The sequence below is a fragment of the Callorhinus ursinus genome, unplaced genomic scaffold, assembly GCF_003265705.2.
Source record: "Callorhinus ursinus isolate GAN/ISIS: 27379988/994484 unplaced genomic scaffold, GSC_fseal_2.0 scaffold10, whole genome shotgun sequence".
Lineage (NCBI taxonomy): Eukaryota > Metazoa > Chordata > Mammalia > Carnivora > Otariidae > Callorhinus > Callorhinus ursinus.
In genome coordinates, this window is record NW_027397072.1 from 73,646,814 (window position 1) to 73,664,626 (window position 17,813).

At 37.5% G+C, this 17,813-nt stretch overlaps 1 protein-coding gene across 7 annotated transcripts in view; it reads left to right on the forward strand.

Moving 5' to 3' along the window:
- Positions 1–17,813, forward strand: part of PIGF (phosphatidylinositol glycan anchor biosynthesis class F) — a 35,331-nt gene that overhangs the window by 12,749 nt on the left and 4,769 nt on the right. For 5 of the 7 annotated variants that reach the window (XR_012379833.1, XM_073897759.1, XM_073897758.1 and 2 more), the window contains exons 5-6: positions 7,581–7,689; positions 14,123–14,200. Coding sequence is in view for 5 of the 7 variants with exons in the window: in XM_073897759.1 (XP_073753860.1) it covers positions 7,581–7,689; positions 14,123–14,200 (187 nt within the window). In the remaining 2 variants the exon portion in view is untranslated. The remainder of the gene's footprint in view (positions 1–7,580; positions 7,690–14,122; positions 14,201–17,813) is intronic. The other 2 variants (XR_012379834.1, XM_025868886.2) reach the window with 1 other exon arrangement.

A 17,813-nucleotide genomic window follows, 5' to 3' on the forward strand; every position in this document is an offset into this window, starting at 1 on the left:
TTAAAGAAGCACTGTTTTGATGACAGCCTGTCTAAGCCACAGTGCTCTGTTAGCTACCCCAGGCACCCAGTACAGTGTCTGAAACATAGTAAGCATTCCACATGGTCTATTTATTTCAATTAATGTTTGGTATGTATGAATTTCAATGGAGGCAAATAATATGGACAGTTACTTGGAGCTCATTGTCATGAGGATTGGTCTGTAATATTGTTTTAGTTACTTTTTAAGTTTGTTCACAGAATGGTGAGCCATTTATTATATTCTCAGCCCTCTTGACTATGTGTATACATTCCTTAACTGTGAAAAAATTAACCCCAAACCATAGAGTTCAGATGACTTTATTATGGAAACTTATAGAAGGGTAGTAAACGAATGTCAGTGCTGCTATAAATTAGTTAATAGAAAGGAATTTATTTTTATCTTGTTGATTACAAAATAATATATAATGTAAAAATACAAATAATAGAAAAATATAGAAAGTTAAAGATCCTAGTAATCCTATCAAAGAAGCAGCCATTACAACAGTTTTTAGTCTAAGTTCGTCCACGCCTATCACATATTTGCAATTTAAAAACAAAAATGGTTATATTATCACTGCTTGATAACTTACTTTTTTAACTTATTAGGAACATCTTTAACTGTATGTGTGTATAATCTACCTCTTCTTTTTTTTTTTTTTAAAGATTTATTTATTTATTTTGAGAGAGTGAGAATGAGAGAGAGAGAGTACATGGGAGCGGGGAGGGTTAGAGGGAGAAGCAGGCCCCTCGCCGAGCAGGGAGCCCGATGCGGGACTCGATCCCGGGACTCCAGGATCATGACCTGAGCCGAAGGCAGTTGCTTAACCAACTGAGCCACCCAGGCGCCCCTAATCTACCTCTTCTTGCATAATGTCCTTAGTATATCTTCTTCCTTAAGTAAGAATACTTCTGTTTACATTGTTTGAACAATTGGGGAAACTGATCATCTGACATAGCAGAGATTGTATGGTTCTAGATACAGATAGATAGTCAAGGTGTAGCTGTGCTTCTCACTGATTCTCCTGGTTCTTAGCCTCCCCTCCTTTGAGTCTTCCTAAGCTAATCACTGAGAGAGAGGATGGGATCCCCATGATTTAATTAGTCTGATCCTCAGGGATGAGATGAATGTTGGGCAAGCGTTCCATGTACCGTGGTTTATTTAATTTCCTATTGAAGATTATTTTCAAGTTTTCAAGATTATAAATAACGTTGTTATGACGTCTCTGTACCATATAATTTTATGTACTTGTACAACAGTTTCTGTAGACTAGATTCCTGGGGTAGAATTCCTAGATCAAAAGAAGTTGACAGAGACTGCCCAATTAAAGTTCTGATTTGAAGAGTATGAACTTACCTGCCAATAGATGGCTGTTTCCCTAAATCCCAATCAGGGCTGTTTACTTTTTATCCATTTATGAGGGCTGCTGCCTCCTGGGCTCTGCCAAGGGGACAGACTGCTACCCCTGTAGTAGCTTCATCTGATTTCTAATGGGACGCATAAGCCCTGGTCAGAAATTTTTGAAAGGTTGATCTGTCGAACCATTTATTAAATGTCAACAGAATATTACTGATTAAATTGCAGGGATAGCATTTCCCTTATGCTGCCTCCCTGCCTCCCTTCTTTTCTTCTGCCTCAGGTTACAGAAAACTGGGTAGAAAATAACATCCAGTCCTCAAAATGCAGCTTCAAGACAGGAAAAATTGGTGCTAGTTAAGATGGGAAGACAGTTTTAAAGATAATTCACTCATTGTATCTGAGCAAATATGTAGTCTGCCCATGCAAAGTGTGAGCAAGATGAAAAGAAATGGCATGGCAACCCTAAAAACACATTATAGAATAATAAGAAAAAGGCCTGTGGAAGACAAAAGAATCCAGTCTGGAAGAAAATAGTACCCAAGGAATAAAAACCAACTCTACACAGTTTATCATGGAAAAATGTTATTAAGAGCATAAATTCAATCAAAGCTCAAAGATAAGATGATGATAAAAAAATCAGGTGGAGAAGGAGATTGCAGAATTAATGAAATAAAATGAGAATCCAAACCACACCACCACAGGTCATAAATTAAAAACATAGACAAGTTAGGAAATCAGGTTCTAGCTTGGAAGAAAGGTTTGAGCCAATCAGAATGAATGAGAGGAAGGGAAGAGTAGAGCACTTAGAAAAGAAATGGTAAATGCAGAGAACAAAGGAGATGAGCTTAAGACCCGCTAGTGTCCCTAAAATAACAAAGCAGAAGGTAATTCAAAATTAGATGGAAGACAGTTTCCCCAAATGAAGGAATCGTGCGGTTTGCACATTAAGGGGACTCTCACTACATTAAAAAAGTAGTTGCAGTTTAGGGTTACAGTGAACAGAATATAAACACCATAAAAATAATATAAGCAATAAAAGTTACACAGTGGGGGAAGGGAAGATGGAGCAAATCCAACTGAACCCCCAGCTACTCTGGCTGACCCTGTTTGGTACAATCTCTTCAGGGAGTAAGGATTAAATGAAATTCTGTGTATTGAATGATGAATCCTCACCTGTCTCGTCCTTTTCACTCGCTTGGCCCAGAATACTGACAGCCAGGCTTATGCCATCGAGGCAGGGTATAGAAATACTTCTTTCAGGGAACCAAATGGCACAAAAGAAAAACCTACAGATACTGACATTTGGGGGGGTCTCTAAAAGACAGGTTCCTATTCGCTCCCTGGTACAGTGAAGCCGACCCGGTGAATCGTGCTACTCATGCACAGTGAACATCTAGTCATCTGTTTAGTGTGTTTCTTTTTTGTTGGTTTTTAAAAACGTACCTTTATTGAGATATAACTTCATACCATAAAACCCACCATTTCAAGTGTACAATTCGGTGGTTTTTAAGTATGGACACAACTTTGTAACCATCACCACAATCTAATTTTAGAACATCTTACCCTGCCAAAAAGAAACTCTGCCCATTAGCAGTCCCCCTCCTTCCCACCCTTGTGCTCCCCCTCACTCCCTTTCCAGGCAACCCCTAAAATACTTGCTGTCTCTCTAGATTTGCCTGTTCTGAACATTTCACATAAAGTATTTTACTCTTAAGTAGAACGAGAAATGAACAGTCAATGGGCATTTCAGGAACACCTCTAAAGTGAAACGCAGAAATGAAAACAAAAAAGAAACTCAGTGGAAACAAAGGCGATATAAAAACCAGAAGGTAACTTTAAAAAATGTCTATTGTTTTATATCCATAAAACATGAACAGAGACAGTCAAAAGGAATATTCGGAGAATAAGAAAGCTCTTGGAAATTAAAAAAATATGAGAGAAGAAAATTCAACAGAAGTAGAGACAAAAAGTTAAAAAGTTCCCTTAGTCAAATAGAAAAGGCAAAAATATGGAAAATGGATTAAAAGGTAAAAAAAAAAAAATCAGAGGGCTAATTCCAAATGGTAGTATTCCCAGCAAAAGACTAAGAAAAAGAAAATCTTAAGGATCTGGGCAGAAAAAGCAAGTCTTTAAAAAGGAAATGCCAAGAACCAAAAGACTTGACATTGTAGATTAAGAAGACCCGTCCGTTTCCAGCGTCATGGCTGAACAGATACCCACTCCAAGACATAGGAGTGTGAAATTTTAGATAACCAAGAATAAAGAGAAGATTCCAAAGGCTTCCAGAGAGGGCAGTGGTGGGGAGGACATCTTACCTAGAAAGGACTGGGAGCCAGAATGTCTGAACTTTTCAGGTGGGAAACAGAAAATAATGGAGCAATGCCTCCAAAATTCTGAGGCAAAATGATTTCCAACAGTTACGGTAAAGTCCTTTTTAGACTTTAAACAATCTTTAAAATCTATTTTACCCTTTCTCAGGAATCTTCTGAAGAAGGTACTTAAAAAAAAAAAGAAAGAAAGAAAAAGGAAACTATGAGAAAGTCTTGGAATCTAGGAAGCAGGACACCCAAAAGCATTGAAAAAGGCAAAGGGAATTCACAGGATGGTGGTGTAGGGAAGTTAGGAGGACAGCAGCTGTGCCTCAGGCTTCGAGAGCAGCCAGACCAGCTCAGAGCAGGGCAGGTGGCTCCAAAAAGAAAGACAGAAGGAGAACAGAGAGCACAAACAAGTAGTCAGAGGTGATGTTTAGTTTCTTTGGAATATTTGAGGATGGTTTAGTGACAGGTACATAAGCAAATGGAGGATAAAATGAGGCAGTTCTTAACATCCAAAGAACATGAAAAATGTACTATAAAAAAGGAAATGTGACTGTGGTTTACTTGTGTGGTTCAGCTGTGATGAGCATTTTCATAACCATAATGTAGATACTGTGCTATTGATTCAGCCGAGAGGAGAGGATGTTACCACGGAGGAGGGAATGGTGAGTCAGAAATAAGTATGTGGCAGTGGGAGGCTTGTGGGAAAAGGCTACTAAGTCCTCTTCTTCTAGTGTAGAAAGCAGGGAGTAACTGCGTCTTGAAAAGTCTATACCTAATGTATGCTCTTTAAATTTTGAGGTACATGGAAGAAACGGTGAAGAGTTTACAGTGTCTGCCTTGGGAGCAGAAATCAGAGTGGAGAGGGATGCAGGGAAGGATTGGTAGTAGGCATCATCTTCTAATTGTGATCTGGGACCTTGAAGGTGTTGATGTATATTATGATTTTGATGAATATTAAATTTTAATTTTACAAAGATAGGCTACACAGTTTTTCTATTTTTAAAACTAGGTCCTAGTTCCATTTTTTTTCCTATATTTATTATGTGTTAAGATCATAAACCCCTTTGGATACATCAAACAAAATAGAGGACAACCTCCTACATGTTTGCACATTTTGTAACCAATGGCCTCAGTGTGCTATAAAAATGAAAAATGTGAAGACATGGATCTTGCCCCTTGGCCCAAGGAACTTGGAGCTTAGAGGTTAGACAAGCCATGTACATAACCCTTGTTGAGACATAGCTCTGATCGTATCTGCCTTGATTTAAAACCTTCAGTGGCTCCTTTAGTGTGACTTTTCAGATTTTTCTAAAATCCTAACCCTAAATCTACCACAGTGAGATACTGCCTCACACCCACTAAGATGGCTGTGATCAATGATAACAAGTATTAGCAAGGATGGGGAGAAATTGGAATTCTCACACATTGCGAGTGGCAATGTAAGATGGCTCAGCTGCTTTGGAAAACAGTTTGGCAGTTCCTTTAAAAGGTTTAACAAAGTTATATGACCCAGCAATTCCATTTCTTACTATATCCCCAAGAAAAATGAGAACATATGTGCACACAAAACTTGTACATGACTATTATAGTAGCATTATGCATAGTAGCCAAAAAGTCAAAACAACTCTAATGTCCCAGGAACTGATGCCTGTGATATATATCCGTACAACAAAATATTATTTGAAGATAAAAAAGGAAGTATGCTACAAAATGGATGGATCTCGAAAACATTATGCTAAGTGAAAGAAGCCAGTCACAAAAGAGCACATGTTGAATGATTCCATGTATACGAATGTTCAGAATAGGCGAATCCATAGAGCCAGATAGTAGATTAATGGTTGCTTAGGGCTGGAGGGAAGGGGAAATGGGGAGTGATTGCTAATGGGTAAAAGGGTGTCATTTTGGGATGATGGTTGCACAGCTCTAAATATACTAAAAAAACACTGGGTTGTGCACTTTAGATGAGTGAATTATATGGCTGGGAAAGGGCTATCTGGGGCAGCTTTTCACTGTACTCAACGAAGGCATTATTTGTGAAAATCCTAACTCTAACTTACTTTTCCAGCCTTATTTCCCATTCTTCCACTCAGCCTCGACCGATTTTCCTTGCGTCCTTTCTACCCACAGTGTGGGTCTTTCTCCAGTTCATCAAGCCCACCTGCCACCCATTCTTCCAGTTCTGGCGGAACTTCCTCTTTCATAAAACGGAAGAAGTAAACCCCTCTCCGCAGAAAGTGAACCTTGCTTTCATCCTCTTCCAGACTTCATGTCTCTGGACACATCACTTTATGTATTGCAACAAATAGGAGTTATGTGTTAAGCGAAAATCAGCCAACATTTGACAGCCACAGATAGTCAAAAATTAACCTTAAAAAATCCTTGAAACCGCCTGAACAGTATAGTTACCTCTTTAGGTTAAACTCATCATTTTTTTTTTCCCTCCAAGATTGGGACAGAACTCTGTCTTGTTGAACTCTAGCTGAAGAAATTGAGTTACATTTTTAGGTGTTAAAATAAAAAAGAACAATAACAGCAACAATTGCCTAGAGAATAACACGAATTTGGATCTATGGCGATTGGCTCCAACCTTCTTCCAGGCCCAATTTTCAATCGAATTCAAAGCTAAAGCTCTAATCTTGTGTAGGGTGAGGTTGGGGCAGTGATGAGAGGGACAGGTGACAGCGGTTGGCTAATTAACTGACTTGTCATTTGGGGCTACTTTAATTCAGTGTATATTTTGTGTGTATGGCCTGTTTCTAATGAAAGAAATCCTCTAACAAAACAGATGTCTTCAGTTACTCCCACACTGGCTGGAAGAAACTGCTTTTCATAAACTTTGTAATAAGTCAACCTTGCATTTTAAACAACTGAATATTTGGAACCCTACTTACTGCATTGTGGTGGGGTTTTACTCTACTGTAACCAGACTCATGCTCCACCCAGCTGAGTGGTCACACTCTGAGGGGCAGGCTGAAAGCAAGACCTACTCAGAGAATGGCAGAATTATGTCTTTTCACCTTTATATTCTAAGATATATACTTAATAAATAAGAATGGTGGGTGAAATTGCTGGATCTTTTGAAATCTTTTGTTCTTGTTCTCTACTCCTCCCCCACCAAATAAGTAAAGTTGATTTGTTTAAATAAAATGTGCCCTAGGGGCGCCTAGGTGGCTCAGTCATTAAGTGTCTGCTCTCGGCTCAGGTCATGGTCCCAGGGTCCTGGGATCGAGCCCCGCATCGGGCTCCCTGTTCTGCGGGAAGCCTGCTTCTCCCTCTCCCACTCCCCCTGCTTGTGTTCCCTCTCTCGCTGTCTCTTTCTCTGCCAAATAAATAGATAAAATCTTCTAAAAAATAAAAAAGTAAATAAATGAAATGTGCCCTAGGAAGGACTAGCTGACTAAGTGATGGTACCTCCGTGCAGTGGAATACTAGTATAGCTGTTAACAAGGCAAACAAAACAGTAAAACTGGGTTTATAACATGCATTTGAGTTTTGATAAAGGATGTATACATCTATGCATATATCATTCCAAACATATTTGTGCATGCATAAAACATTTCTGGAAGAATATGTACTCTGTTGGTAATAGCAGCTGCTGCTGGGGAGAGCAACCAGAGTTGATAAGAGTGGGAGGAAGACTTAGCTTTCATTGCAAATGCTCTTTCCAATTGTTTGACTCTCACCGTGTGCACATATTACCTTTCCAACCGAAAAGCATGTATCATCTTACTAATTAGTTGTTAATAGTTCAGGGTAAATAGGTATCAATTCGAGATGGTTGTTAAATGAACAGAACCTGTATGTGTGGTGTTATTGGCACTACTGTTTGATTCTCTAGCAGCTAAGAGAGATACCACCGGTGATTTACCTATTTGTGTTTTACAGAGTTACATCCATTTGGGAGAACAGCCTTCAGATCACTACAATTTCTAGCTTTATAGGAACATGGCTGGGAGCCTTTCCTATTCCACTCGATTGGGAAAGACCTTGGCAGGTTGGTTTCAGCTGCTTAAAGCACCAAAAGAAACGGACAGTGATGGTAAAACTGAAGAAGCTAACCAGTATGTCTGTATAAATTGTGTTGTTGTCCAGTTAAGTAGGGATGCCAGTTCCCTCTGTCACCGTAACCTGGGCGATTTCTTATTGGTCCCAGGGCCCGTGGCATCCGGATCAGCCCGGTTCTGTCTTCCAGGCACTGTGTTTTCTACATGTATAGGTGAATAAATAAGCTTAGTTTGTGAATATTTATAGGAGTCTTTAAAAAACAGGGTAGAAGTTGCAGGAATTTCCCGTTTTCAACTTTGATACTCATTGCCTTTGTGGTCTTAGATTCATATCTTCTTAATTTGATTTATGGCCAAGTTGAGTGTTGATTTTGAAATACTTTTTAAAAGCATATAGCAAAGCCAGTTTTGAAATAGGGGTACGTGATATTGGAGGAAACTTGTGAACATCAGGTTTTTTGTTTCTGACCACAATAGGATATAGCTAATAAGCTAGGTAAAGCACTGTGAGGTAAGTGTTCTTTTTATTCCCATTTTACAGATGAGGAAACTGATTCCTAGAGGATATGTAATATTTCCAAGGTCACTGAGCTAGTAATGAATATATCTTTGTCTTCATTTGTGGTGGCTTCTGTAGTATGCCGTTACATAGTTATCCCCAAATTTATTTAACAGGTTCACTCCTGATCTTTTAGGTTATTGCCAGTATTTCACTATTACACAGTGCTGGGATAAACACCTTTGAATCTTTATTTTCTTGCATTTTCCAATTATTTTCTCAAGATAATTTCTCCCAAATGGAATCGTAGTATTAAAAACTAAATATACTTTCTTTTTTCAACACAAAGAGAATGGTTTTCCTATTACGAAGACAGTACATATTTATTTAGAGAATTTAAGTAATATTAGTAATTATAAAGAAGAAAGTAAAAATTATCAAGTATCCAACCACCCAGAGGCAACCCTCATTTCATTTGTATTTTGGTGATAATTTGTGCAGTTCTTTCTCCATGTGTATAACTATAATATATATGTCTTTTTTTTAAACCACTCTGTCCACAGTCACTTTATTGCTAAATCAAAGAAAGACTTCTTAGACCTTACTGTAGGGGCTTTTCTGAGCATTAACTCACTGGAAACACACTCTTTCCCTGCTTGAAACTCTTTTCTTGACTTTCTGCAACAGCTGTGTCCAGTGCTTTTCCTTCTCCTTTTCTGGTTTCTCCTTCTCAGTCTCCCTGCAAGCTTCTTTCAGATTGACTCCTCCTAAAACACCAGTATTTCCGTGATTTCCAGTATCTTTGTTCTCCCACTCTCCCTGCATGACCTCCCCCATTGGCCATGATTGCAATTAAAATATGGATACTGAATCCCAAAACCTTATCTCCTGCCCAGACATGGCCCAGACTCATAAATGCAGCAGGATGTTCCTCTTGAGGTTCCATAGGCACCCTGAACTTAACATCCTCAAAATCCAGCTTTTTCTTTCTCCCCCTGTAATGTAAGTAGCACTCAACATCCTTAAAATCCAGCTTTTTCTTTCTCCCCCTGTAATGTAAGTAGCACTATCATTCACCCATTTGCTTGGGTCAGAAACCTACCGAGTCATCCTTGATACCACCTTCTCCTTAACAGCTCAGGTTGAACTGGTCACTGGCCCTTTTGATTTTAGTGTTTTGTGGGGTTTTTTTTGTAACATCTCTTGGATCTGTCTTCTCCCCATTTACATTTAATTCTCTGACTTGTACAAGTGTCTCTCATCTCGTCTATGTCTGCCCTACAAACCACTCTTTACATAGCAAAATACTTGATCCTGTCATTTCTCCTGCTGAAAAATCTTCCAGCGGCTTCCTCGCTGCTTGCCTTGAATAAAGCCAGAGTCCTTTGGCATAACTTATAAGGGCCTCTATGATCTTGTTTCTACTTGGGTGTGTAGTACATGTTCTTCAGATCCCAACTCTTCCATTTACTATGTGATTTGAACAAGTTAACTGTAAAATGGAGGTAATAGTAGTTGTGAGGATTAAATGAGATCATTTGTAAGAAATGTTAGCTATTAAATTACAATTACCATTCTTATTTGTAAGTCTTTGGAAAATAGTATTATCATTTCCTTAAGATAAATTCTTAAAGTAGAATTGCTGGATATGCATTTTTTAAGTCATTTTATTTTTTTTCATCATGACAAATGTGCTCTTTAAAGAGCACACTCCTATTTCCACATCTCCTGTTTCCCCCATCCTCCTCCCCTGTGGTAACCATCAGTTTGTTCTCTGTAGTTGAGTCTGTTTCTTGGTTTGTCTTTCTCTCTTTTTTCCCCTTTGTTTGTTTTGTTTCTTAAATTCCACGTATGAGTGAAATCATATGGTATTTGTCTTTCTCTGACTTACTTCACTCAGCATTATACACTGTAGCTCTAGCCATGTTGTTGCAAATGGCAAGATTTCATTCTTTTTTATGACTGAATAATATTCCTGCGTGTGTGTGTGTGCGCGTGTGTGCTATGTATATACCACATCTTCTTTATCCACTCCTCTGTGGATGGACACGCGGGATGCTTCCATAATGTGGCTATTATTAGTAATGCTATAAACATAGGGGTGCATGTATCCCTTTGAATTCGTGTTTTTGTATTTTTAGATAAATACCCAGTAGTGTGATTCCCGGATCATAGGGTAGCGCTATTTTTAATTTTGGGGGGAACCTCCATACTGTTTTCCATTGGCTGCACCAGTTTGCATTCCCACCCACACTGCATAAGGGTTCCTTTTTCTCCACATCCTCACCAGTCCCTGTTATTTCCTGTGTTGATTTTAGTCATTGTGACAGGTGTGAGGTGATACCTCTTTGTAGCTTTTTTGCATTTCCCTGATGATGAGTGATGTATATGTCATTTTTAATCTTTTTTTTCCATCAGCAGTATGTTATGGAGCTCATTCCTTGTCATTAAAAATTTACATACAAGTAATGTTCCATTATTTGAGTAAAATCATGTATCAGTTTCTTATCAATGAACATTTGGAATGTTTATAGTTTCACATTTATTGATTTACTATTACTAATTATGGTGATTATCATATTTAAACAGACATCTTTGCATATTTGTCCAGTTTTCTCTAGTATAATTCCTAGATGATAGCTGGGTTAAATCTTTGATATGTATCTCACTTTCCAAAGGCTTATTTTAAGGGATTTGGATTATATGTCTTGCACCTAAATGCCTACTTTTAAGTCCATTCTTTGTTCTATTAGATGTCATGTCTCCTGGAGAGACAGGTTGTTCTTCTACATTCAATAAGTCTGGTGGGTTTGCCCTTCCCTGTAATATTCCTCTATTGTATATTATAGAAATCCTTGGGGGCTTGGGGTGTCACTGATGCCCTTCTCAAGGTTTTAGTACTGATAAAGGTATCTTTTATACGGGGAGATGGAGATCCATTTGTACTCAAGTTACCATCTTACAGAACTTAATTTCATTCAATAGTGTCAGTGATTTCTAAATTGGAGCAGGATAATCAGAATCATTAGAAACTATATACAGAAAATTGTGTTTCAACTTGCATTGGATTCAGTACTTTCAAATACATGCAATTAAGTCTAAATACAAAGTATTGGTACATAAAGCACCATGGGCTGCTGCTTTAGTGAGTTGGTAAGGTAATGTATGATTAACATGTCAGTTTGCATGTAGATGGAATATTTCAGAGTGTAAATGTTTGATATTTTACACTTGGCTAAATCATAAGTTTATAAGACTATGTAGAAGTAGAAACTGAATTATGGGGAGTAGATGTGCCCAAATCTGGGTTTAGGTTTGCATAGAAAATATATGTGTTAATGATTTACAATCCATTTATCTATTTTGGATTGTTCAGGCTTTTAGCTACTTTTCTACCTCAGTGCTTGTTTACAGTAAGAGGTAAGCTGGATCCAAATTGATGGGTTCACTTTTTTAAATTAATGTGAAGTTTCCATTTGAATTACTTTTTCTAAAAAAAGTATTTTCTAGCTAGCTAATTTATGTAACCAGTGTTTGTCTTCATTTAGAATGTTTGATTCGATTGGACTATTTATTACTGGTACTTTAATTGTCTTTACTATTGGGTTGTTTTCAGAGTGTTCCTAGTTAAGGACCTATTTACTCACTATAATCTTTTAAAAATTATGATACATGCTATTGGTGGCATGATAGAACTAATGTATAAATTAATCATCTTTATTCATCTAATAATCATCTGCCCCTCTCTCTTTCAGCAGTTATTTACTGATAAACTAGGGAAATGATGAGACTTGTTTTCTTTCACTTTTTAATTTCAGCAAACAAGGTGTTTTGTTTTGCTCTGTTCTTCATAAGTAACTACCTAGAGTCGGTACTCAGTGTGGCTCACGATACTGACAGAATCTGCCAGAATAACGATAAACTTGAGAAAGGAATATGGCATTACCTCAAAATGGAGATTTTTCTAGAGCAAAATTTCATGGGAAGAGACTACTGTATACACTTAATATTATCTAAAATATAACATGTATAGGAGTGCCTGGGTGGCTCAGTTGTTAAGCATCTGCCTTCGGCTCAGGTCATGGTCCCAGGGTCCTGGGATCAAGCCCCGCATCGGGCTCCCTGTTCTGCGGGAAGCCTGCTTCTCCCTCTCCCACTCCGCCTGCTTGTGTTCCCTCTCTCGCTGTCTCTCTCTCTGCCAAGTAAATAAATAAGATCTAAAAAAAAAAATAAAAAGAAATACAACATGTGTAAAGAAGAGATTTTAGTTCTCTGTGCCTTGTAGCCCATTACAGATAGGATATGTTTGTGATAAAGCAAGCTTTTCTGGATTGTGATCTCGTTTTCAGAGAAACAAGCCTATCCAGTTAAGCAAAGATCTCTTCTTTAAAAACACACACACGTACAACCTCCCAAAAACTCTTAACATGTATTAGTTCAGTTTTCTCTACTTTGAACTCAAATCTGACTCTGTATAAAGTTCCAGAGGCCAAACATAAACTTAGAATGACATGAATTCTGTATTGAGCAGTTTCAAGCTTATTTTTGTTTTTCTATCATTTCATCACCAAATGACTGGAAAGGCCCATTGAAAATACGTAATCTCAGCGAAAAGAAGTTTTTTCATTTAGTAATAGGAATGTTAAATAATTTTAAGTAATGACAAGTGACAAAAGATAGTAGGCATCTTTATAGTTGGAGGAAGCCTTCCCTTTGTAGGAGGCAGCAAGAGGATTTGATTAAAGAGAATATGGTAGGGTGGCTACCCACACCTTGTTGGTCATTTTTGTTGTCTTTTAAAAAAATATTTGCAAGACATCTCTTCCCTGCCTTAATTATCTGCCTTAAAATCAGCAAGAAAATAAACATTTAAATTGCCCATAACCCAGACAGCCTTCTTCACTCCCAGAAGATGCTGATGGTTTTATAGTTACTGACAAAATAAACATTTTGACTGTGGAAAACCTCTGTACATTATAACTATTTGCTGTAAGTAACTAAATAGCTAATTTTAAGTATTTAAGTTCTTACTCTGTACAAAGCATATATTCAATGTAAGTATAACAGGTATTTAAATATTATACAGGACTGGAATTTAATTATTTGGTAACAATAATTTAGGTTCAGATTTAATATGCTCTAAATATTTTATAGAATAGTTATGAGCTTTTCATCTGGAAAAATGGTATAATTCTTCCTTTATCAGAAATAGGCCAGTATTGGGCGCCTGGGTGGCTCAGTTGGTTAAGCGACTGCCTTCGGCTCAGGTCATGATCCTGGAGTCCTGGGATCGAGTCCCACATCGGGCTCCCTGCTCAGCAGGGAGTCTGCTTCTCCCTCTGACCCTCTTCCCTCTCGTGCTTTCTATCTCTCATTCTCTCTCTCTCAAATAAATAAATAAAATCTTTAAAAAAAAATAGGCCAGTATTACATGTTGATAAAAAAAAATGGAAGTTTAAGAAATGTTGTTGGTTATTCTGAGCAAAGGAAATTTGCCATAAAGTTTTTAAACCGACTTGTTTCATTACTAGGTAGACAGATAACACGATGATTAAGAGCTCTGGCATCAGATTACTAGGTTCAAATCCTGGCTCTGCCACTTACTAGTGAGGATTAAATAATACAATCCTTCTAAAGTACTTAGTTCAGAACTTGACACATAGTTACTGCTTAATGTTATAGGCATTTGTGACTATAAAAGGAGTCGTTTAATGACTATTTTTAGCATTACAAAAAAAATGCAAATTCCATTATTTGGGTTCTCAAAGTGTTAGAGAGTGCATTGATTGCCACCTTGTGTTATTTATTTATTCTGCCCGCCAGTCCTTCAGTTGGTAGAGTGGATTGTTTAATTCATCTTTTTGTTCTTTGGTATTTAAGGTATTTGGATTTCACATACTTTTCAATTCTGTCTGACATTTCAGATGGCAATAGAAAGAAAATATAAAATGTGTAGATCTCTCTATGTATGTACCAGGCATGGGGCTTCGCACTGTCCACAGGTAACTTAATCCTAACAAGTGTAGTGCGAGGTGGGTTTCATTCCCTTTTTCACACATAAGAATGTCAAAGTGTGAGGAGAGGGGTACACATCTTGCTCAACATTACTGGGTGGATAAAAGGAAGCCTAAGGATCCAAACCTGATTCTCTTCCTTGCTGGGGACTCTGAAACGTAACCTTTCTTCTTCCTTTCCCTTTTCCTTCCTTCCTTCTCTCCTTTCTTCCTTTCCTTTCCTGATTTCCTTCTCTCTCTCTCTCACTCTTTTTTTTAAAGGCCATAGTTTAGATATTTTTGGAAAAGCTTGAGTAGTCATTGTATTGCATTTCTTCCCACACCTAAGAAGTTCATATAAAATGCCATGACCACTGTGGTGCATGTATTTTAGACCATAAAATTTAATACGTTTGTAGGAGAGAATTTGAAGTTAGTATGCAAAGCTTTTGTGCCTAGTAAACCCACAACTGCCTTTAAACCCTGGACTGGAGTGCTGCTGCCTCTAAAATGGAATTGAACCAGATAATCACATCTCTGTTGAGTATACTTATTTTCTATAAAGTTAAAAAGCAAAATTGATTTAAGACTTTTTTAAAGCAATTTAAAATTGTTTAAAAATATTTGTACTTATTCCCATAACAGATAATTAAGGCATCGTTGTATGTTAAAATCTTTGTTTTCTCTAGTTTTATCAGGTTACAAATGTAATATTTGTGAAAATGTATATTCATTTTCTAAAGTCACAGATGCTAGATAATTCTTCCCTAAATTGAAGCTGGAGATCATAAGGATTACTGGAAATACTGTTAGAGCGAGGGATAAAAATTCAATTATTGAAGGAGTGGCATGTTTTTAGGTTAATTGGTGTTTCTTTTATCAAAGGCATTATACAGTGTTATAGACAGACCAAAATAAAATAATTAATTTATATGAATAGGATTTATGTTTCAAGCATGGAAAAAAGCCTGTAATACTTAACTGACAGAAAATGGGTTTTGTATTTAAAAGGTGGGTTATATGGTGATCATGCTGATAATGCTGTGCTGGCAGGACTTTCATGTGAGAAAGAATAGTGCTAGCCAGGTTAACTTACTTGTATGATCTTGACCATGTAGTGTTACTTTTACAAGAACTTCCGGATTGGAGACCACACACCTCTCTGCAAATAGCTCTTCCTAAATCTGTGCTCTTGGTCATGGGAGAGTGGGTAGAGTACACCTGGATTGGTGCAGATTTACAACCAGAGAAGTGTGTCCAGATGAGTAGATTCATCTATAAAGTATTCCTACATCAGACAATAGCACTTACGTTAAGATCGAGAAAAACACCTCACTTATAATCTAGTACAGAGGAAAATATAAATCACCATTTAAAGCCAGTAGAAATGTCAGCAGGCTTTGAAAGATAAATTCTGTCATGCAACACACATTTGTGATAACCACAGTAAACATTAAAAAGTAGCTTGTGAGAAGTGTAGAATTAGCTGCCTAGAACTAGCTTCCTTTTTTTATCCGAAAGAGCCAGTAATCCTAATGACTGTGAGTTGTTCTCCTTCTAGGTTTTCTGATCTGCAGACAGATCAGTTTCCCTGTGATATCTGTGACATCCTATATCTTTCCAAAAATTATATCACAGCACTTATTTTTTAGGAATTTGTTGTTAAAATTAAATAATCCAAAATCAAATAATCTTAGTTTCAGTTTAACTGCTTCGTTTATAGTAGGGGCTCAATAGGTTTTGAATGAATGGAGTCATTCATATGAGACTATTAAAAATGATACAAATGTCTACCAAGTGGTTGGTTTAAAATCAGTTTTTGTACTACACTTCTTAAAATCTATGAAAAATAACAGCGAGGAGCAGGAAATGCCCTTCTATTTCTGAGGCGAGGCTACGTATGGTTCATATAATGCAGTGTGTTGTGTGGCTTTTGAGAGTTTTCTCCTAAGCTTTATACTCCCCAGACATTTCATGTGAAGAATGGCATGTATTAAAGAGGATTACCAGGACAAGGGAATAGTTCCTACAGCACAATATGACATTACTCATGAACTATTTTATTTGTTCTAAACCGCCACTTCTGATTATCACCTGGTAGTGTCCATTACCTAAGAAATACTTACATCAATGATCACGTAAGTTTAGTTTTTTCAAGCTAAAACATATACAAAATAATACAAATGCATGGTACTTTACAGCTTTCACGACAAACTCTAAAATAATACAGTAGCCCCACGTTTGAAGTACAAGAGGGACTACTATCCCTGTTTTGCACATTGGGAAACTGAGGCTCCGTTGGTAAGTGATCTGGCCAAGGCTGCACAGTCCGTAAGTGGCTGGCCTGGCTCTGCAGCTCAGCTCATTCTCACTCCACTGACTCTGCTACTTCCCAGAAAAGCAACGTAAAGCTCTTAAGTGAAATAGGAAGTATTTTTAAAAGTAGCCTAATGTTTTTATACAATTATTTTAAAACTTTTGTTGAATATCTGAAACTAACTTCAGAAGAAATCATCTAATTTCAAATACCTGATCATCATTTTAAGAAACCTGCAATAGCTCATAAACTGCCATACTCAGTGACATACCAAACTAGCTGTTCCGTGGTAGTATCAAAAACCTGTGGATATCATTTCAGTGACAGTACAAGATTAAAAATCTACTTGCATTTCATATATATTAAAGGAACCTAAGTGTGCAGATTATAATTAAAATAGATTTAAGCCTTTTACTCTTAAATCACATAACAACAAATAAATGCCATCTGTTACTGAAATTGATCCTTAAAATTCTGAACCAAAATGTAGAGGGTCACTGTATTACTTTGACCAACCAGCACAGTTAATAAAAGTACTTGTTAGGGTTGAGTGATGAAGAATACAGGGATTCTTTTTTTTTTTTTTTAAGATTTATTTATTTATTTATTTATTTGACAGAGAGAGAGAGACAGTGCAGCAAGAGAGGGAACACAAGTAGGGGGAGTGGGAGAGGGAGAAGCAGGCTTCCTGCCGAGCAGGAGCCCGATGCGGGGCTCCATCCCAGGAACCTGGAACCATGACCTGAGCCGAAGGCAGACGCTTAACAACTGAGCCACCCAGGTGCCCCAAGAATACAGGGATTCTTAACCAGGAGTCTATAGATGGGGGTCTTTGAGCCCCTCAGATGGTATGATATATACATATAAAATCTGTTTGACAAGAAGGAAACATGGATCCTGTTAAATATAGTTTTTATTTATTTATTTTTTAGAGGGGGGGGGATGGGGCAGAGGGAGACAGAGAATCTTAAGCAGGCTCACAGGGTTTGATCTCAGGACCCTGAGATCATGACCTTAGCCGAAATCAAGAGATGGACGCTTAAGCGACTGAGCCACCCAGGCGCCCCTAGATACAGTTTTTTAAACTACAATTTAAAATTTGGGGAGGAATTTTTTAATAGCTTTAGAGATGGTGTATTTGTGGAATAATGGTGTTCTAGATTGTAATGACAACTTATCTGTCTGTTAGGAATATGGACTAAAACTTATCAATTTATAGCTCACATGTACCATGTGCCAGATACTGTTATAGGAATGGTTCTCAGAGCTGCTTAGTGTATTATCTCATTACCTCATTTAATCAGT